The 21,272-nt window shown below is 36.4% G+C and overlaps 4 protein-coding genes across 5 annotated transcripts; 2 read left to right on the forward strand and 2 right to left on the reverse strand.

Annotated features, from left to right (window-relative positions):
- Positions 1-200: 200 nt before the first annotated feature.
- Positions 201-1,773, reverse strand: LOC119067465. Its single transcript, XM_037170456.1, has 2 exons — positions 1,565-1,773; positions 201-1,504 (listed from the first exon to the last, which is right to left on the reverse strand). The coding sequence occupies exons 1-2, from the start codon at positions 1,646-1,648 to the stop codon at positions 215-217; spliced, it is 1,374 nt and encodes a 457-aa protein (XP_037026351.1). The 5' UTR covers positions 1,649-1,773; the 3' UTR covers positions 201-214.
- A 2,270-nt stretch (positions 1,774-4,043) lies between these two features.
- Positions 4,044-9,524, reverse strand: LOC119067470 (V-type proton ATPase catalytic subunit A). 2 transcript variants are annotated; one of them, XM_037170471.1, is made up of 5 exons: positions 9,371-9,524; positions 8,473-8,566; positions 7,111-8,389; positions 6,651-7,047; positions 4,044-5,242 (listed from the first exon to the last, which is right to left on the reverse strand). In XM_037170471.1, the coding sequence occupies exons 2-5, from the start codon at positions 8,546-8,548 to the stop codon at positions 5,150-5,152; spliced, it is 1,845 nt and encodes a 614-aa protein (XP_037026366.1). In that variant the 5' UTR covers positions 8,549-8,566; positions 9,371-9,524; the 3' UTR covers positions 4,044-5,149. The 2 variants fall into 2 exon arrangements, with proteins under 2 accessions (XP_037026366.1, XP_037026373.1); XM_037170478.1 differs by lacking the exon at positions 9,371-9,524 and adding an exon at positions 9,287-9,305.
- Positions 9,525-11,424: 1,900 nt separating this feature from the next.
- Positions 11,425-12,664, forward strand: LOC119067484 (probable N-acetyltransferase san). The gene is made up of 3 exons (XM_037170489.1): positions 11,425-11,582; positions 11,751-12,074; positions 12,152-12,664. Exons 1-3 carry the CDS (start codon positions 11,575-11,577, stop codon positions 12,432-12,434), a joined length of 615 nt encoding a protein of 204 aa, XP_037026384.1. The 5' UTR covers positions 11,425-11,574; the 3' UTR covers positions 12,435-12,664.
- A 7,758-nt stretch (positions 12,665-20,422) lies between these two features.
- LOC119067508 (glycine-rich protein-like) lies at positions 20,423-21,221 on the forward strand. Its single transcript, XM_037170524.1, has 2 exons — positions 20,423-20,528; positions 20,594-21,221. The coding sequence occupies exons 1-2, from the start codon at positions 20,517-20,519 to the stop codon at positions 20,987-20,989; spliced, it is 408 nt and encodes a 135-aa protein (XP_037026419.1). The 5' UTR covers positions 20,423-20,516; the 3' UTR covers positions 20,990-21,221.
- The last annotated feature ends 51 nt before the right edge of the window (positions 21,222-21,272 follow it).

A 21,272-nucleotide genomic window follows, 5' to 3' on the forward strand; every position in this document is an offset into this window, starting at 1 on the left:
TGCTGAAAAACTTCCGTAATTTGTCAAATGTTGAATGATCTTGACGAATGAGAACGTCTGCCTTCAGTCACGTTTCCAGTAATGTTCCTCCACAGTAACATTCAATAATCTACATTTAATGCCCTTTCGATACATTTAGACACCCAGCGTTGGAGTCGCGACTAATGATTTTCCCGTTAAAATTAAAAACAGAATCACAAGAAGTTGTTCTTTATTAATGAAACGTAATTGTTTGCAGCAGTTGTAGCTTCTCGCCTGCATCAAACTCCTTCCAATCGAAATCGTATAAACATTTCAGTCGTAGCAATTGAACTCGTCGACAGACGACCGCAACGATTTCGCAAACCGTTTCTTCGTCCAAAATGTATTTATTGGAAGCGTACAACTCCAATTCTTCAATATTCGTTAAGTGCTTAATTACCCCAACCACATCAAACGATCTGAAGTCATTTGGTGTGGAAAGGAATATTTTCGTTAAGTGAGCCCACGAATCGAATTGATTCAGATCAAGTGGCAGACCGCAGTTCGATAAATTCAAATGTCTCAATTCTTTCATCGGCGCGAAAACTTTCAGATCTGAATATGACTGATGCTCCAGGTAGAGATTTCTCAGCGATTTTAATTGTGTCAATATTTTAATGCAATATGAGGTCCGCGTTGTGCTACATCCGAGCATAAATGTATCTAACTCCTTGCAATTGTGTACAATCGTTTGACAAAAAATCATTGCAGAGTCTTTACTAATGTGGCCAGAAAATTGCAGAATTTTCAGATCGTTGTGACGTACAATGAAGGATAACAATGAGCTCATCAATTGATATTCGCGCAGCTGGTGTTTGTTCGTAATACCTTTGACATATCTGAATCGTTCCAATTTAGGGAACGTATTTTCCAATATTTCAACGCCATTTTCTACACTAACCAGTTCCAGCTCTACCAATGAATCCATTCCAGCGAACAGTTTCGCATCGGCGAGCAGGTGCAACGAATAGAATTTTAAAGATTTCAAATTCTTGAAGATTGGTTGCATTTCAATGGCCCGATATTGACTAAATTCTTGGCATTGCAGCGACAAATGTTTCAATTTCTCCTTGCAATGCAATGCTACTTGATCAGTCAGATGACAATGGAGACCCCTACGAGACCGGATCAAAACTGAAACTAAATTCGATCCGAAATTTGCGAATATTCTCTTTATCATGACGAACTCGCATGGTTTATCCAAACGTTTTTCCGCTGCATTGAAGATTTTGTATTCCGTGATTTCCAGTTTAATTTGGTAGCAATCGTTTTTTTCGAAACTCTGCCAAATCTCCAATTCTTTCGGAGCAATCCGGTGAACAATTTGCCGGAATCGTTTGCAGGTATCTGCCAATGAACAGACATCATACAAGTCAAGTGTCTTCAATTGAAAGATTTCCAGAAGACAATCTTCATTCAAATCGTGTAGTTTTGTGCCGGTGAATTCGAGTGGTAGATTGGGTAGATTTGTCATATCGTTTGACTGAAGCAAAAATACAAAGCAGTCAATAAAAGTGGTTGGAACGAGGAAATTATTACTTACTCCTTCAGACACCGTTAAATCATCACAGGTATTGTTCAACGGTTCCAAAGTTGGGTTGTCGATTTTCATTCGTTTGTGATCCATTGCGCTGACTTATCTTGAGGGTGATGAAAGACAAAAAAAAATTCACGCGTTCTCGATATATGATCGATCAACAAATTAACATTGGTTCTGTACAACATAACAGTGACATGTCAAGCGAAAATCGCGCGAAAACTTTCCTCATGCGAACCAAGTCGCCCATATGGCAACTAGTCCTACAGCAAGCGCGTATTGGCGAATGTATTGTTTCATTCAATATTCCGAAGGTACAAAACTTTATTTTCCCTGGAAAACATGCTGCAGCGGTAGATAATGTCTATATTTAAATTTAAAAAAATAAAAATCGTCATTTCTGTGCTGAGATATCATAAATGCAGCTATATTAGGGCATGGGACGACGTTTACCAGTTCACCCTGAAAACTACAACAGCGCCAGCACCACCCTTCTTATCATATCTGTGTGCGGTTGTTTCGTGAAGTTTTACCCTGAAAACTACAACAGCGCCATATTCAGCTGAAGAAAATTTGCTGAGAAGAGAAGTGGTGAAAACGTCAACAAAATCCATGTCCTTATAGTGACATTTAATGATTTAATCTACTTAGGTCGACCTCTGCGATTGGCCCTACAAACATTTTTTTAAACACACTTCGTCCCTTAGAGTAATTATACCTAGAGAGGTATTTCGTACGATAAAATGTGGTCCCGACATCAGTTTGTATAAGATTCACATTTCGTACAATTTTACGTAGAGCTTTTACTAACACATGTAGGCGTTGACAATTTTGATAGTTGTCAGTTTTGTATTTTCTAAATCGCGTAACTCTATTTTGAAATTTTGTTTGAAATCATTCGCAATAATAATAATTAAATATGGTGCAAATGTGATTCATTACGGGATGCCAAAGTAAAGGAGTCAAGGGCAATGCCTGTTCATTTTTCCGGTGATTTTATGCGCTTAATAAAAAATTGCGCGAGTTGCATCTGTTTGTTGATTTCTAGTTTTCCTTCAAGAGACCGATTGCCCAACTATAATTTGCTGCATAAAACAACACGGGTCAATTTCTATTATTTTCGTTGTGTTAAACCTGTTAAACACAATGTGTTTGTTGATATCAGTTCATATCAGTGGTATGTAAAAGGTTCACATTTTAAAAAGAATCCTCCTCGCAGGCACATTTAAATTTTTTGCGCTAATTTGCCCACCAATTTAGTAGGGAAAAACCAACACTATCAAATATTACGTATTTCATGTCGGGCCCACAAATTTTACGTAATTCTGTTCGTAATTTCCTCTCTAGGTATAATTACTCTAAGCTTCGTCCCGTACGAAAAATATTCTTTTGTGAAAATGTTCGCATCTGAACCGTAATTTTATGAATTACCACAAAAAACCGTTTCCATCTTCACATCTCCTCTCCGTCTCCACCCTATATCTAGTCGTAGATGGACTTACTGCACTTAGACACTAAGTAAAACGGAACTGTAAATGTGAGATATATTGTGGGTTTTCTTTCTTCGCCCAACACAATGTGAGATCTATGGCAAATTTGGTGTTGACTTTAAAGCTGAGACCATAGAAGCTGAACAAAATTAAGCAGTTTGGTTGCGAAAAATTATCGTGTGACCTAGTTGTCGCTGAGTTTCACAACTATCTATGGCCAAATAACAAATTGGATATTGGTAGACCTAATGTGCGTGCACAACATGTCGCCATTGGTTTACCTTGCACTCATGGAACCAATTCTTTATACCATGATTATTTTAATTCCATACTCTCGATTGTAATACAAATCAGTTCTATCCCACTGAGCATCCTATGGAGCCTTGCTTGGTCATAGATCAGGGTCACGAGCAGACTACGAACATAGAGAAATATCAAATTTGCTTCCCCTTTGTTTAAAACTATACAGTCACACCGTCACTAACGATACGTAGTGGAGACCCATGGAGTGGTAATTTGAAGTGGATACCTTCTGCACCAATAACTGTCCCATTCTTTTAACTTAAAAAAAAGTAGAACGGATGCTGCGGAACCACAAACGTCATTGGGACCAATGGATGCGTGTTTTGAGCACATTTCAAAGTTTCAAATTGTTGTCCAGTGTTATGTTTCGCATAGCTTGCGGATATATTTTTGTGTTCTTGTTATAGTCATTGTTGAAGGCCTGGTCCGCCCCATTGAATTAATCGAATTGGTTAATTTTAATTTTATTTTTTTATTCATTTTGAATTCTGTTTATTTTTATACATAGTAGTACTAATTTTCCTTTTTTTTTGTAAACTGTACATTTAGCAAACAAAATATGTTCAACACACCCAATTTTTTCAATATATGTATGATCAAGAGGCTGATGGTATAATAATCATTTTGCATATTATTATATGATCAATCAATCGAAATGTTTTCAAATGTTTTCAAATGTTTTATGCACTTTAACTAGATTTGTAAAGTTTTCTTTGTTTATTTGCAAAGGTTTTTTTTTACTTTAAATTTTTATTTTTATTTAAATCTCCACTTAACAATGACAATATAATAATGAATTTGATTGGCTATTATAATAATTTTTTTTATGTTTTTATAATACAATTTCCATTTTAAAAAATAAAAAAAAACAAACGAACGAACAACAACTACTTAAAATTGCACTCAACGAGAGACAAGAAGAAAAAAAAAGATTAAAAGTCCGTGAAGAAGAAGATAAAAAAAAAACTCATCGAAAAAAAGGGGCACAAGGGTGTAACTTGATGGATGGCATTAATAACAGAAGAAAAAACAAAATACAAATAATACTGAAATCGATTTAAATTTCCTTTTAATGCTAGGAAAGGTTATTTCGTTCTACTTCATCTAGAATTCCCTTAGTTCCTGTTCCCTTATTTCTGTAAACATGTTATTCAAGCTTTGGGGGTTATTCGTTCTGAGTGCACATAAGCTTAAAAGATTTAACAAAAGTTACATGAATATCTCTCTCTATATTTATAAATTTAAAAACAAAATAAAAACAACGCACTCGATATAAAAAAAATCGGAAACAAAGAAGAAAATGAAACAAAAAAAAAACGAAAAATCTTAAAAGAAAAAAGTTTTTAAATTTAAAGAAAAAACAATTTTTTTTTGGAATGCAATTTTTTCACCATTGTTTCTTTATATCAATTTTTTATGTGTGTTGTCTAAGGATTACACGAGTACACCGAAAAGAGAAAGAAAAACTTAAATTTGCAGTGAAATATTCTTTTAACGACAGAGAAATTATCGTTTAACAATTTTTACATTCTACGATTCAACGACTGATGTTTAGATATTTTTCCAAGAAAATTTTCCATTAAGTTTTACTAATATTTTGAACATTTTTTTTTCTGTCTGTTTGTCTTCTTTTAAATAACGTTTTCAATTAAAACTTACTCAATTATTGTACGACACGACGCTGTTGCTGTTTTAAGTTTTTTGCTTTTAGTTTTTATTCAATTTTATTCTCTTTGTTGGTGAAATTTTCTTTCTTTAGAGTTTATAGTTTTAACGACGGTGTGTGAATTATATTCGTTTAATCTTCCAAATTACGGAAGGCTTGTTGCAAGTCTTCGTGGAGTTGATCAAAATCGGCCTTGATCTTGGCTTCACCATCTTTGACGGGGTCCTGTAAGCGAATAGAAACGATTTGCAATTAATGAATGGCATATGGTTAAGTAGTGGAAATGTTATGAAAGACAAAAGAGATAAAAACGTTCAAATGAATCGTGGACCAATTAAAGACAGTAGATTTGACTCTAAATTTAAGATATTGCCAGTACGAGGCGCTTAAAGCAGATCGGCCTTCTGCCAATTTAATTTCAAAGGTCTAGTTGGTTTTACGTTCAGAGCAATGTGGACCATTATAGGTCGTGGATTTGACTCTTACTTTAAGATACTACCACTACGAGACACTCAAAGCAGATCGGCCTTCTGTCACTTAAATGTCAAAGCTTTAGCTGCCTTTTCTTCCATAAATGTAAGGTTTTTACGTCTCAATGTATTAAAATTGCTTAAAGCTCTGCTTCAAACCTTTTGAGCTACTAATACAAAATATTTTGCAGAAAAAGGTGAGAGGAAAGATGAATCAACTGGATACGTGGCCATTCCCTACGTGAAAGGATTGTTTGAAAAAATTGCGCCCAGACATTGTTTCTATCAAAAATCTATAACAACGTTCTCGAACTGAAATCTAACTACTAAAGTAGTGAGAATCCGACTCCCGACGCAACGTCATGAATCTCTATGTGTTGTTGTAGATAGTTATGTAATCGCTTGTTTGATTGTAAACAGTACAATTTAGTCAATTTTGCGATATTTTCGTGTTTTGACACAGAAATTTTACCTATCTTTTTCGAAATAATTGTTTAAGTGTCTGTTAGCGAAGTATTTGGCTATAATAAAACCATTTTACTTGATCTTCATCTAGGTTTTTCTCTCAAAAGAAAAGCGCAAAGAAAGAGTGAATAAAATTATTCTCGTTCGAGAATCATCGACAATCATCGAGAATTCACATCTCTCTAACATCCGCAAGTCTTCAGCATTTCTATCACTAGAAGACTTGTGACTTGTAACTCCAAAGCATTGGCCACTCTGAACATTTCGTAACCAATTACTCTTGAGGAGTTCATCTGGAAGCCTTGAGGATTTTTTACGATCCCGAAATTATAGGTCCGGCAGTGGCAACTTTCTACGGGTCTTAACTTTGAGGAAAATTAGTATTATGACAACGGTTGTTATGGAAAGTAGTGAAATAAAAGATTTTGTATCAATGGAATTGATTCGATCAAAATAGGTGAAATCTTTGACGTGATGATTTCCATCGGAACGTCACGCCTTATGATCGTCAACGTACTAAGTACTGTTCTTGCTCAAAAATACTTATTTTGTTTAGTGGCAACTGTTGCCATGGGATTGTCTTCAGAGAATAAATTTTTAACTTGAATGAGTCTCGTCATGGACACCGAAAGTTCAAATTTTAAGAACACAAAAAAAGTTTAAAAAAATTGAAAAGCGAGAAGCAACTCATCAATTACCTTGAATTTCATCGACGACAATTGGTACATGATATTTCCCATAGCATCACGGATAACATTCCATGTAATTTTGTTTTCTGATTGGGCCGTGGATTCAACAGCATGTCGGGACATATCGTAGAAAGCGATGATGTTTCTCAGCATACCGACGGTTTTGTAGAACGGACAGAAACGATCGTACGACGAATAGGAGTTTTGTTGCAAGAAATCGTCCTTCAGCAATTTGGCCACTTCCAATGTAATTTTATCTGTTTCAGCCAACGATGCCTTACCGACCAATTGCACAATTTCGGACAAATCTTCTTCTTCTTGAAGGATTTCCTTGACCTTGGTACGGAGTGGTACGAATTCCGGGAAGTTCTTGTCATAGAAATCGTCCAAGGCACGCATGTATTTACTGGTTGATGGAAGAACACAAAATTTTAAAATCAAAAAAACTCAAATCATCGACAAGACAAACCTGTAAGAGATGAGCCAGTTGATCGATGGGAAATGTTTGCGTTGAGCCAATTTCTTATCCAAACCCCAGAACACTTGTACGATACCCAATGTGGCTGATGTTACAGGATCAGAGAAATCACCACCAGGTGGCGATACGGCACCGACAATCGAAACTGAACCTTCACGTTCGGGATTACCCAAACACTTGACGCGACCGGCACGTTCATAGAAAGAGGCCAAACGGGCACCCAAATAAGCTGGATAACCGGAATCGGCAGGCATTTCAGCCAAACGACCAGAAATTTCACGAAGAGCCTCGGCCCAACGAGATGTGGAATCAGCCATCATGGAAACGTTGTAACCCATGTCACGGAAATATTCCGACAATGTAATACCAGTGTAAATGGAAGCCTCACGAGCAGCTACGGGCATGTTGGATGTATTTGCAACCAATGCTGTACGCTTCATGATGGATTCGGTGACGCCATCGATTTCGACGGAAAGTTCTGGGAAATCTCGAAGTACTTCAGACATTTCGTTACCACGTTCACCGCAACCGACATAAACGATGACATCAGAGTTGGAGTATTTGGACAATGATTGCGAGATGACAGTTTTGCCGCAACCGAAAGCACCAGGAATGGCTGTTGTACCACCTTGGACGCAAGGGAACAACGAATCCAATACACGTTGACCAGTCAATAGAGGATGGTTAGCCGGCAACTTCTCAGTTACTGGACGTGGTTGACGTACTGGCCACACCGACAACATAGTATGTTTAGTGATTTCACCGTCGAATTCCGTTTCCAACACAACATCGCTGACAGTGTAGTTACCAGCTGGTGCAATGTACTTGACAGTACCCTTAGCACGCGGTGGCACAATCATTTTGTGTTTGACCAATGTATTTTCGTGCACAATACCGTACAAATCACCTCCGGTAATGTGTGATCCGACCTTAACGCCCAACGGATTGAATTCCCACGACTGTGTCTTCGATAGGGAGGGTACGTTAATACCCTTGGGAATGTAAATGGAGTTTGTCATTTCGTTAATGTCTTTCAACGGACGTTGGATACCGTCGAAAATGCTGCCCATAATACCGGGACCCAATTCCACGGACAATGGTTTGCCGGTACGCAATACGGGATCACCGACAGTAACGCCGGACGTTTCTTCGTATACTTGAATGGTGGCCATGTCACCTTCAAGACGAATAATCTCACCGACCAATTCGAAGTAACCGACACGCACCAACTCGTACATAGCAGATCCGGACATACGTTCGGCTGTTACGACTGTAAGGGTGAGAAAAAGCATTTTTATTGTTCAATTTTGTTGGATTAGTGGAAAAGGACGGCTGTCTCGACGTTGTACTTACCAGGTCCAGACACGGCGTATACATAGCCGAATTTCGACTCGCGCTCTTCATCTCCGATTTTCCGTAAGTTCGACATGACTCTGGTAAATTAGTTCTGTAAATTCAGAAAGAAAAATCGTTTCAATCACTTGACTCTGAGTGGATGTCTCTGAGAGAAATATTGATCGACTATGTCAATTACTCTTGACACCTATCTCGATCAAATTGCTGGTTTTAATTCTTCAACCGAAATAAATCGATAAATTAATGGCTCAACATCTTTGATTAAGGGCCAATTCTAATTCTAATTCTAATTTCAAACGAGCAAAACATGAATTTCGTTCGCATCGAATTTTTTTTATTGAAACGAAAAACTCTCATGACCAGCTGATAATACAACAAAGTGTCTTGTGATTATGGAAAAATATTATTGTCATAGGCTTAGTTATGTAATTTCAGGCCTTTCCCGTCCATTTTCGGTGTTACAATGTTGCACGGATAGAAAACATTAACATTAGAATGGGTAAACTGCAATTTTTCTGCTGGTCACATGACTGTAAATTTTTATCATGAACCCATTTGATGAGTTACCAACACACCATTCGTGGTCGATTTTCGCAAGGGAAATTAACTTTTGAAAATGATCATTTCGGTGGAAATGCGACGAGGCCGTCGAACAGTGTTAAATGACGAAACTGTCAAATTGATCGGAATAAATTTTCCAACTCGATTCAGATTCACAGAAACCGTAGAAGAACCGTGGAAGAAAGTACTTGTAAATCCCGAAAATATTCGTTCTTTTCTAGTTGGCACATTACTTTTCACTTTATCGTACACAAATTCCAAATAATTTCTAAACGTTTCACCAGCAATGTTACGTTGAATTATTTTATTTAACTAAATATTGAGTTGAACTTACGCAAAACGTCCGTACTTTTAATTGCAACAAACTAAAATAAGTGGCTAAAACTTCGATATCACAAGACCGTCAGAGATATTTGTCATATGATCAGACACAAAATGGATTGAAATTGTTCAGAGCGACTACGTGAATCGAAAAGTTGCTGATGAGAAACGTCAATAAATCGGGATATTTTTGGATTCTTTTCGTCGATTATGGTGACGTCTATTGACAGATCCATTTAACAAAATAGCCCGGCCAACTTTGAAATTATTTCTTGGTCTTTTCATTAGCATAGTGTTATACTCGACATAGCGGCTGACCGCACACAAAAATTACATGTAATGGGCACCCGCAAAGTTCTGAATAAATTACGATATTAAGACAATTACGAAGGTGGGTGAAATAAAGAACAGGTGTAGACACTTTTGAGTTGATCACGAAGGCGGTAAAACACAAATATTGAAAAATATTAGAGAAAATGAGAGAAAATAAGAGATTATAGGAAATGTCAATTTGAAGAGAATTTTTTTTATCAAGTTGACATTTGAAACAATCTCTAATAGACAAAACATGACTCAATTGTCAAAATTTGTGTTCCACTGCTTTTGTGATCAAGTCAGAATTGTCTTAACCTGTTCTTTCAGAACCTTGGTGTTATGTGCTTGTGAATGCAGAGCATGGGATGAACGTTACTGTACTGTGGTCTAATTTATTTGTATTTGAATGTATGTACGGCAATGGCCAAATTCGCAGTTCTAGCTATAAAGTTGATTTGAAATATGCTTCGTTGTTTCTTAAGTAGATGGTAAGGGACCAAAATCTATGCCTTATAGACAACTCGCTGTAAATTTACCCCTGTTTTGACATCTGTACAGTTTTCCTATTAACAGGTCTTAGATACCAAGTTCACTAATGTTCTTTAGAGCCTTCAACATTACAAATTACAAATTACGAACGAATGTGTCTGACAAGCTTTTGTGGTCGGATCATGTGATGGAGGTGACGAAGAATGCGGCGAAAAGGCTGGATTTTCTACGACGATGTAACAGGTTTTTCTCATCTGTTGAACTTGACGCTGTATATAAAGCTTCGCCGCAAACAGAGCAGCAGTGAACAAGAGAAACGACTGCAAGACGGTTTGCAACATGTATCACTTTGTAGCGTTCGCCGTCGATTGTCTTGGTGGTTGGTCCAAGGCGGCGCAGACATTCGGCTTCGAGTAAGGAAGAAAATTGAAACTTAGTACAGGTGAGCCGAAATCTTTTTCCTACTTCCGACAAAGGGTGAGCAATGAGCATTGCAATACAAAGAGGGAACTCGGTTAGTGTGTTGGGAACGATACCTTCGGGTTCATCCTTGAATGAAGTTTATTACTTCAGGTAGTGGTTTGAATAATGTTTCATGTATCTCAACGTGTAAATTATGTTGGAAGAATAAAAAATTATTTTTTATGTCAAATAAAGTTTATATACAGCCTCTCCTTGAGTTCGATTCTTACTTGTGGATAGGAGTTCCTCCGACAACGTTGAATCTCGTCGAAAGACAGAGCTTTCTCTGGAACACCGCCGTATAGTAAGTGCCGTTGCTCTGTTCTATCGGTACTTTTATGGTCAAGCGTTCATCGGAGATATTGGGCTTAGTTCCTTTATGCTAGACCGTGCTCAAATGAGGAGCATCAAAGAGTTACCAATTATCTTGTGTCAACGCTGTTATTATAAAAAAATGACGAATCACCCACGGTCTGTCTGAGATGATTTTAATTCACAAAATTTTGCATTTGTGTTTTCTCTTCCGATTTGACTTCTTTGGGCCATTTTCTTTTCCGTTGTGACTTCTTTGGCTCATTAGACATCACTATTGTTCGAAGAGTAGGGCCCGTTTCAGAAAGTGGGTGAACGTGAAAATCATTGAAATACATTTTCTCATATGAGATTTGACCTAGGTCTTCTTTGCGTCGCTATGTATAGCTGGAGTTTCAAACACCCACCTAAAATTCAAATTGACGTCTCTGTTCTCTTAGATAAATAAAAAACCCTCTGAAAATATCCCCCTGCACATATAAAATCCCACTGTTTAAAACTGGGACTACCTGCGTCTACTGTCAAAATTCGTTCTTTTCTTGATGGTGTTAGACAGACAACACTTTTTTGAAACAATTTTTGTCACTATAGTAAGAACAAATTGAAAGTCACATCGAAGAGGATCAGCAATCAATCAGCATGACTAGGTGTGTAAAATTGAAATTTCCATTCAGAAAACGACACATTGTAAACGAAGTGATGGAAAAATTGATTTTTCTCATATTTGGACATAACCTTGCTTTCGTTTAACACCAAAAATTGTGCAAAGTTTTTTTTTGTTTGGAGAATTGCAACTCCCTTTTCTTGCTTCGTAGGGCCAGTATAGAATTGGGCGATGTGACACCACACAATATCAAGCAGTTGAAGAAACTGAATACGGTCGTGTTTCCCGTTACGTACAATGACAAATTTTATATTGATGTCTTGGATGCTGGCGAATTGGCTAAATTGGCTTACTACAATGACATCGTTGTCGGAGCGGTGTGTTGCCGAATAGACACATCGGAAAATCAAAGAAGATTGTACATAATGACGTTGGGTTGCTTGTACCCGTATCGTCGATTAGGAATCGGATCTGTGATGGTTAACCACATCCTAAGCTATGTGGAAAAGGACGGCAATTTCGATAGTATATTCCTGTGAGTGTTGAGACGATCGGTTTGATGGTAGGAGGAAATTTGAAATTTAAATTTTTTTTTTCCGTTGTTGTTTTCAGTCATGTCCAAGTGAATAATGAGAGTGCCATAGAGTTCTACAAGAAGTTTGGATTTGAAATTGTCGAAACGAAGAATCATTACTACAAACGAATCGAACCAGCGGACGCGCATGTGTTAGAAAAAAATTTGAAAAATGTAAAAAATTGTGATTCAAGTGGAGTGGCTGTGACGTCCAACAATACCAGCGATGCATCCAAACAAAATGGGATCGACTCTGCATCGAATAGTCATCACAATCAATCCAAAGCAACGGCTGTTGGTGCTACAAATGATTCGCATTAGTTGGTTCGGTCGTAGATTCGAAATCTCAAATTAATGTTGAGCTGAGAGAGAAAAAATCATGTAAAACAAAACCAAACGTCGTCGTATAAAAACAATTTTTTTTTCTGTTGTGTTCCAAATTTTTCGTTTTTTTTTCTATTGAAAACTTAGATTCAACAAATTTTAACTTCAAAAATTGTTGAATGTTTCGCGTCAAGTCGCTGAGTTGTGCATAATGTAAACATTTTTTTTTAAATTAAATTTGGTTGCTGACGAATCGGAAACTATTTTTGTATTTTCGAAAAGCGTGCAAAGATGCCAATTGGTTATGGTACAATCAGGGCATATTATTGGTAATTTGAATTACTGAATTCTGCGTGACCTCCCCAAAGTATACAGCCTTGAATTTACCGACATGATATTCTACATACTTACTTATTTCTAACAAATTTACTTTTCGGTAATTTTGGAAGTCAATTAGGTAATTATTAGGTAATCTGTATTTACATCTGTAAATTCGGTAATTCAAATTACCAATAATAGACCCTGGTACAATGAATTAAGAGACGCCTCAGGCGGTCCCAATTGAGCTTATTGTGCTTATGACGCCAACTTCTCAGGGTAAATCCGCGCCGAATTCTTACGCTTCCAAAAGGCATTCCAAATTTAATCCAGGTCGCAAGGGATGATAATAAATTAATTAATGAAAAGATAATCTGACTGATATAAAGTGTGCCAACCCTAAGGACATGCGAATCCACGGTCAAGCGACAGGCCATCTATAATTCTAGATTGTATCGGTTTGGGTCGACCATGTCTCTATTTTTGATCGTTGCTCACAGTCCTAGTTCGGATGCTTTCGCTTTGTACCGCTCATTCATCATTAAAATTTGGAAGAATCTGAAGCAATCCATATCAAATGGGCCTCACTCGTACAGGAGCTAGTTGGGGTTATCGGAAGTGAAACCAGATACAATCAAAGTAATAGAAACTGAGTCACGTATATTCTCCACTCAGTAGCCAGAGAGTAATTTTTAGAAAAAGTTTACAGAAAATTTGCATAAAATGGGAATTTTAGGTAAAAATCCCATAAAATACGTTCTGTTTGACAGAGGAGTAAAAATACCGAATATTTTTGGAGGTTGTTCGCCCCTTTCCAGCAACGCAACAGTACCTCCAAATCTACACCTTCGAATGTGATGTTCCTTTCTGCAGTCGTTTTCAATTCATTGTAGCGTGTTTGGGCTTATACATTTTTGGCCAAAATATTTGCATTGGTAAAAATGCCGCTTAATCCACTCCTTGCGGTATTATCTCCTAATCTATGCCTTCGATTGTATTGTTATTTTACTGCCAGTTTAAACTCATTGAAGGTGGTATTTTGACAGCGTCAAAACGAAGTTTATTTGCTAGAAAGAACTTATCCAAGGTAAATATATTGGCAGAGGTAATGCCATTCAGACGCGCGGCCCAGCATATTAGTTCGATGCTAATGACACCTTCTTTTGAAATGGTTCACTGTGACTTGTTTGTGTTTCATAAAATATTGTGCCTACCACAAAACAGATGGCCCAGGTTTCTGAGTAATTTTGTGTTTTTAAAGAAAGCGAAAGACGGCGTTTGTATCGAATTTTCATGCCACCGCACATCTGATTCGGTTATATATGACATTACCTCCGCACATACATCTACCTTGGGTCTCCCGATTTTACAAGCTCTGACAATTCTATCTCCAGCAAACAAACTCTCTTAAAAAATCGAATTAGGGTGTAATAAATTATTGTGTAATGTATGTAATGTTCTGATCAATGTTCTGTTATAAAAAGCGAATTGCATGTTGCAATGAATTCGCATAAAATTCTTGAAACTTGTTATTTCAAACGAAGTGGTAGAACCGATAAAAATACTGCTGATTTGATTGAATTCGGTGAAACGGAGTTTACTATCCTAACTAATGGGCACTTGTAACAAAGCACTTGTAAAAATGAGACATTTTATCGTATATACATCGTGTCTTACTGCTCTCTTTTTTTCAATCACTTGTTATGGCTATGGGGCCGTTCATAAATTACGTAACGCTAGAGGGGGGAGGGGGGGGTATGAGGCAAGCGTTACGGTTCTAACAAAATTGGGTCAAACTTGACCCTTTTAGCGTTACAGACCCGGGGGGGGGGGTCTGAAAAATGTTGATTTTTGCGTTACGTAATTTATGAACGGCCCCTATATAATAAAAATCTGCTATAATGCAGATCAACCTTCTATGGCTGCTAGGAATCTCGCGCCGCGTCATTCACAATAATTCACATTTTGACACATTTTGTATAAGGAAGATGTCACTTTGTGAGTTATTGTGAATGACGCGGCGCGAGATTCCCTAACACCCCTTCTATACATTGTAAGACACTCAGACCATTAATGCATATCATGGACCCCAATTGTTCTTATTCCATTAGGTCGCACAACAGAAAAATGACAACATCAATACAAATATCTCCTAAAACCGATAGTAAAATCAGATTATCAAATTCTCTTTTACCAACTTGTTTACAGACACGAGGTTACAAATCATTACTAAAGCGTTGCAAAACTGCGAGACAGACTGGCAATATGAAATTATTGATAATAAAACGCAGTATGATCTCTAAGACCTGCAAATTAAACGCCAAATGCATTTTTTTCAATCATGGCCCTAAAGGTAAACACGGTATTTTATATCCAATCATCACAGACCTATAATCATGGTGCGATTAATAAGCAAATTTATAATTGCACCATAATATTTTGTGCAATTGAAATTTATAAAAAAATATATTTGAGAACGAGATACCAGATGGCCTGGTAAATGAAAATATTTAAAAAAAAGAGACTTACGACGACGGGAGATTAACTAATAATTTTTGTTGAACTGTTGTGTAAGACCGTAAATCTTATCAAAATAGAGTTTTTAATGAAAGGAGGAATTTATTGACTGAAAATTGAAAATAAACAGTACGAACAGAGTGTATAGCAAACGATCGGAATGTAAATCGTTTTTGATTTACATCTTAGAATCGGCAAGCCCAGTTACAGACGGCAAACATTTGACCAGCATTATTATCAGGTCCATTACTTCCATCGATCAAAGTATTTTTAATCTGTTGATTCCAAATCTTTTACTTCAATTTTTTAACATGCATTTTTCTTCATAAAGGGCAACATTACCCAGAGCTTGTCATCATTTTTGTCGTCATTATCGATACCTAACAGATGAATAGCCACATGTGACGGGTTAGTACTTGGATCTGTTACTTCTGGAGTTTTCATTTATCGATTCCAAGCAAAACAACTTTCAATCAATCTGTTACTTCGTCTTTTCAATTTAAAGTGGTTGATACAAGATCCTCTACTTCATTCGCTTTAACATGCAAAATATAAGAAAACGTTACCCGAAGTGCATCGCTTATTTATGTCGTTGCTCTCGATAACATATGATCCGTCGTTTGTGAAAAGAATTTTCTCATAGCACAGATTACAGAGGTACAAAGGGTACATCTAAATAGAGAACAGCGATCTGGTTCGAACAATTTTTTGTTCATGATCTGTTGTCCCATAATCAATTAAAGTTCGAACCAAAATAGCTCGAAATCTGTTAAATCATACTCAGAGGATCTTTGATTTTAAATTCAGTTCACTAAATGATGAGCTAAGGTGGTCCTCATAAAGGTGGTTCTAAGAAAAGTTCTCAGATGTAGAGCTATATATTTCGAATCAAAATTTCGGGACAGATCATTTATTTATTTGTTTATTAAGCCAACGGCATTTCTGCCTACTAATAACAGAGTTTGTCGATCGTTCAAATACCGAGAATTAAAGTAATTAAGCTTTCATTTGTATGTATTCTTCAAGACATTGAATCGATTGATTGATCCCAAAAAAAGAACAGTGGAATATTGCTTACGTTCCCTATTGTTTTAGTGGTGAGTGGATGTTAAAGCATCTCAAAGAATCTCAATGGCAATTCAACGAGCTAACGCAGCTTGCATAATGGGATCTATTCCTGCGACATCTAGGCTTGACGAGATCTACTATTTGTGAATTTCCTTTTATTTCCTTTTTTTTATTGTACCATGACACAATCCATGTAAACAGTTTCCAATTCAAATGAATAAAATTCAATGAGAATAGGTAAAGCAGTCCTATTGCCCAGTGCGATCAATTCTTGAACTTTGAAGTCATGGTGTCTTATTAATGAATCTATTACGTCTTTTGTTCTAAATGCTTATCAAATTGTTAACAAGTTTTTTGCTTTATCAGTTGGAACATGTATTTCGCTATGTGAGACTTTACTCAAATCTCTTATTTTTATTATCGATTTGATACCAGATGAAATATACAGAATAAAAATAGCACAAGGTGAAATAAGACATCAAGGTAGCGGAAAACACTTTCCTTTTAAAATTTTGTTAAAATTTAATTTGTTGGAGACAAGGTAAAAATGTAAAAATTAAGAAATTGTACTTGTCCTAAAACACCCAAAAACACCAATTTAACGTTGAACGAAACACACAACCTACACGAAAGAATAACATAAATGATAGGTACGAAGAAAAAAAGAAGAAAAAACCTTAAAATCACGTAAACCAGCTGCAGACGGTTTATAATGTTGAAGAGATAATTTGCAATATAATTACATATTGCGATTGATCTCTTTCATTGTTATTTATTTTGAAAATATTTATTGTTTATGGAAACCTTTGCAATATACCGTTTGGTGAAGGACACCACGAAAATGCTATTGTTTGAATTTATGTTTACTTTGGTGATGAACATTTCGATGTGCTAAGATAAGAAAAAATGTTACAACACGACTGATGGATTGTATGGTAATGTAATGCTTGCTGGCTTTGTGATGACGGTGAGGTCAGTATACATCCGTCTACGTGAAAGAATTCACATAATTTACTTCAACAATAATTAAAACTGATCACAAATTTGCAATGATAAGTGGTATCGAGGAAAATGAAAAAATTAAGCTTACTACATGGTATAAGCTTCAGGTGGATAAGTAAGGTGGTTTTAGGGAGCGTCTGTATACAATCACAGAGTAGCCGCGGTAAAGCAGTCATACGGAATCAAGTCATCAAAACTCTTCTTTTATTCATGAGTACAGGTCCATAGGTGACCATCACGGCAGAGTAAAATAAACCAGGCAGAAAAGGTTAATTTTTGAAATACACTGAAAATGAACTCAATGACATAAATTGAATTAATTTTATTCGTAAAATATAAAGCTACTCAACGCACTTCAAGCAAAAGTGCTATTAATGACAGCTGCCAAATAGATTACTATTTTGTATGAAATTTTATCCCCACTCTTTTTGTAAAATTTTGTATGGAGCACTGCCAAATTTCAGTACCCTATTTAGACTACCACTTTTGCTTGAAGTGCGTTGGGCGACTAGATAATTCAAGTCCCTCATCAAATCAAGCGCAAGCGCTCGTGCCTAGTTTACTTTACTCTGCCATGGTGACCATACACGGGTCTTACAAACCATTATCTATAACGACAAAAGCCTAACAATCCAGTATAACTTACAGTGTAAGTGCGCTAAGAACTGGGGATACCTATTCACGATATTCTAATAAGAGAAACAGTCGGAACGTAGTTTTTCCTTAATACACTCAAAAATACAAATACTGAGGAGCACTTCCGGCCGGTGTGAATTCGATATTCTGATAGTCTTAAAAATCGATTAATCAATTACGCAAACAAAAAAGTAAAAGCGTCTAACTGTTCTAATCGCCAGAATAAACTGAAAAAGTTTTTTTTTATGAAAAATGATCGTCGTCCAAATTATAACAGGTGTACATATGATGTATTATGCATGGTAACCTTTTAACTACTGCATCAAGACTTGCACGAATGTTACAAATAAGAGTATCCGGTGACAAAAGTCGTCTAGCTCGTTTATGCATTTAGTCTAAAGGTTTTTTTCTCTTTTTTTGTTGAAATGATTACAAATTTATGTTATGTAAGTGGTCGATGACCTGGTTTCATGTTGCATTTAGGAATCATAATATTTACAGTTCTAAGAAAAATGTTTCTTCAAATTTCTGAAAAATGTTTTCTTGAATTCTTCTCTTTAGAAAAAATCGCTACACATCCTCAGTGTTGCGTAAACTCAATTACAGCATTATAATGCGAGTACTTTTTTAATCGTCGTAATAAAAGGTTATTAGATAAATTCGGTATCATGTCTCTCCGTGTCACTCGGTTATGTAACATAGAGGTATACTTTGAGGTATACAATCACACATTTATATCGAAACTGAATTACTTCAACCATGGTACATACCAAAGTCAAAACATGGCCAACTTCTAACCATATTACCTCACTTCCTCTGCAGCTAATTATAAACAAATTCAAGTCTCAAGTGTTCTTTTATGTGGAAAAATATACGAAAAAAAATGTAGTACAAGAACTAGCAACAGTAATTTGAGATTGGCTTTATCATTCGACTTTCGTTGTTGTCTTTTCCATTCATGACGGAGGATTGTTAACATTAGTTTTGTGAAAAATTCGTAGGTTTTTCCTGATAGAAATTGGGGGTGAGAGTGAGATATTATACTCCGTGTAACAATTTCTATATAGATGGGCACTAACTGGGTACATCTCTGCAAAGTGGCGGAGTGACGATTTTGTATTGGTTTACTTGTACGTTTGTCTCAGAAGAACTCTGGAATTCGGATCAATCACAGCACTCCTAGCATGAACACTAAATTGATAAGTGTCAAATTTGGAGGCTTTATTGATAAGAGCTGCCGCTTAGGATTGTTTATATTGTACGTTTTAACTCATACAACAAAAACAATTCATCAATCTTTACAAAAGAAAGCAGTGCTGTGTCTCAATTTTTAGAAAGGAATATTAGAATATTGGACTAGAATCGCAAAAATAATCTCAGCCAACGCACTTCAAGCATGCGCTATAAAAAGACTACTGAAACTGGACAGTCATACAAAGTTGTACTCTATTTGGCTGAGCTGTCATTAGAAGCACTTTTGCTTGAAGTACGTTGTCTCAGCTGAAAATTATCCTGGTAGGGCGGTCAAAGTTGCGCTTATGTTGTAATGGAATTTCATTAATTTTTACCGTTTTTACCTCAAACAAAACTTAATGGAAAAGATTATGATTCGTGAGTTCTGGACTTACTACAAGTTATTGAGTCACCTCATTCAATAGACCTCCATGACAGTTGATAATGTAAGCTACATTTGACCGTATCTCTGGTTCTTCCGATAAGCTCCGATAATTTAGCTTTCCAAAGTAGCTCACTTATCAATAGGATCGATTTCGATCTGGCCAGGGAAAATAGAGTCTATTGACTTAGTGGTTTTTCGGTGTCAGAGTTAGGGAAACCCAGAGAGCTTGGACACTCTTGTAGACATTGTGACATTCAAGTTCTTAGCCTTACACCAGTCCTTTAACAACATAGATTATTTTATCGCAAATCAGAACGCTTTCCATTGATTAAATTTGTCGCCTCAAATCGTAGTCGTATGTTTCACGTTACCAAAATGTGTCAGGAGTTTTAGGAGTCTTTTTAAGGATTATGATCTTAGGATTTTAGGGGATTAAACCTGAAAGATTACTACTCTCAGCATTTATTTCTATAAAATAAACTTCATTGGCCTGAACTAATAATAAAAGACCGACATGAAATTCTGAATTTATCTCCATCCGACAACAGTCCAGCGTGACTGTTTCAACTAGTTTACTTCAGCAAAGTATAATCAACTTGTTCTATTGCAGTTCATATTTCATATGGAATGATTTTTCTTAACGAAAATGTAATAATTTTCCCTTTCTTTGCTGTCTCGTAGTATTAAATATAATATGCCAATCGACGACGGTGTGTATACCTTCAACATTTAAGCATTCTATTTTCTATTTTGTTCGTTTTTTTTGAAAAACAATTATCATATTCTTTACAAATAATGAGAAAATTGAAATGGTATATAAGGTATGGCTATCTTCAGAGTCGATTACAAATCGTTTCTTGCATTTGCTGAGTGCACATTAGTTCTTGTTAGAAATAAACTGCCGAAGATATTTTTCAACCATGAAGACATTCGTGAGTATAAATCATTAACCATTGCGAAATGAATTTTCAAATTCAAAATATTTTTGTCCAAAAAGGTTTTTGCTTTTGTTATCGTCGCTTTGGCCTGTGTTGCCGTTGCTGAAGAGGAAAAAAAGACTGAGAAACGAGGACTTCTTGGCCTGGGCACCTATGGTGGTTTGGGATATGGTGGCTATGGATTAGATCATGGATTGGGCTACGGTCACGGTCTGGGATATGGTAGTGGTTTGGGCTATGGTCACGGTGTGGGCTACGGTCACGGTTTGGGCTATGGACATGGACTCGGATATTCCGGTTTCGGATATGGGGGATACAATGGTTTCGCAGGAGATTATGGTTTCGGTCATGGATACGCTGCACCTGCTGTTCATGCTCACGCTCTTCCATTAGCTCATGCTGCTCCCTTACCGATTGCTCATGGTTTTTACGGTGGACATGGATTACATTACTAAAAAGCTGATCGATGTTAAGCTCATGAGTGTAGTATAGGTGATTGCGAGATGTTTACAGTGATTGTGTTTCAGTTTTTTTTTATTATTTAATTCCTTAATCGTCTGATACTGTGATTGTGAATTCAATTTCTTGGAGTGAACTAAAAATTGTGCCAAAATTTTCAGTTACAAATTGCATTTAATTCTTGTTTCCAACTTCGAGAAATCAATAAAAATGTTTGTAATATTTCTACGTTAATCTTTTCAATTGCCTCCAATTCAATATCGGGACGTAAACGATACC

Source organism: Bradysia coprophila, chromosome II, assembly GCF_014529535.1.
Source record: "Bradysia coprophila strain Holo2 chromosome II, BU_Bcop_v1, whole genome shotgun sequence".
NCBI classification, from domain to species: domain Eukaryota; kingdom Metazoa; phylum Arthropoda; class Insecta; order Diptera; family Sciaridae; genus Bradysia; species Bradysia coprophila.

What these genes read in the sequence shown, in the direction of transcription:
- LOC119067484 (XM_037170489.1), top strand. An exon ending in AATTTCGATAGTATATTCCT is followed by an intron (nt 12,075 to 12,151) that starts GTGAGTGTTGAG and finishes TGTTGTTTTCAG; the next exon opens with TCATGTCCAAGTGAATAATG.
- LOC119067465 (XM_037170456.1), bottom strand. Translation starts at nt 1,648, where the DNA reads ATGGATCACAAACGAATGAAAATCGACAACCCAACTTTGGAACCGTTG. An exon ending in ATTTAACGGTGTCTGAAGGA is followed by an intron (nt 1,505 to 1,564) that starts GTAAGTAATAAT and finishes TTTTTGCTTCAG; the next exon opens with TCAAACGATATGACAAATCT.
- LOC119067470 (XM_037170471.1), bottom strand. Translation starts at nt 8,548, where the DNA reads ATGTCGAACTTACGGAAAATCGGAGATGAAGAGCGCGAGTCGAAATTC. An exon ending in ATACGCCGTGTCTGGACCTG is followed by an intron (nt 8,390 to 8,472) that starts GTAAGTACAACG and finishes TCACCCTTACAG; the next exon opens with TCGTAACAGCCGAACGTATG. An exon ending in TGTCGTCGATGAAATTCAAG is followed by an intron (nt 5,243 to 6,650) that starts GTAATTGATGAG and finishes ATTCGCTTACAG; the next exon opens with GACCCCGTCAAAGATGGTGA.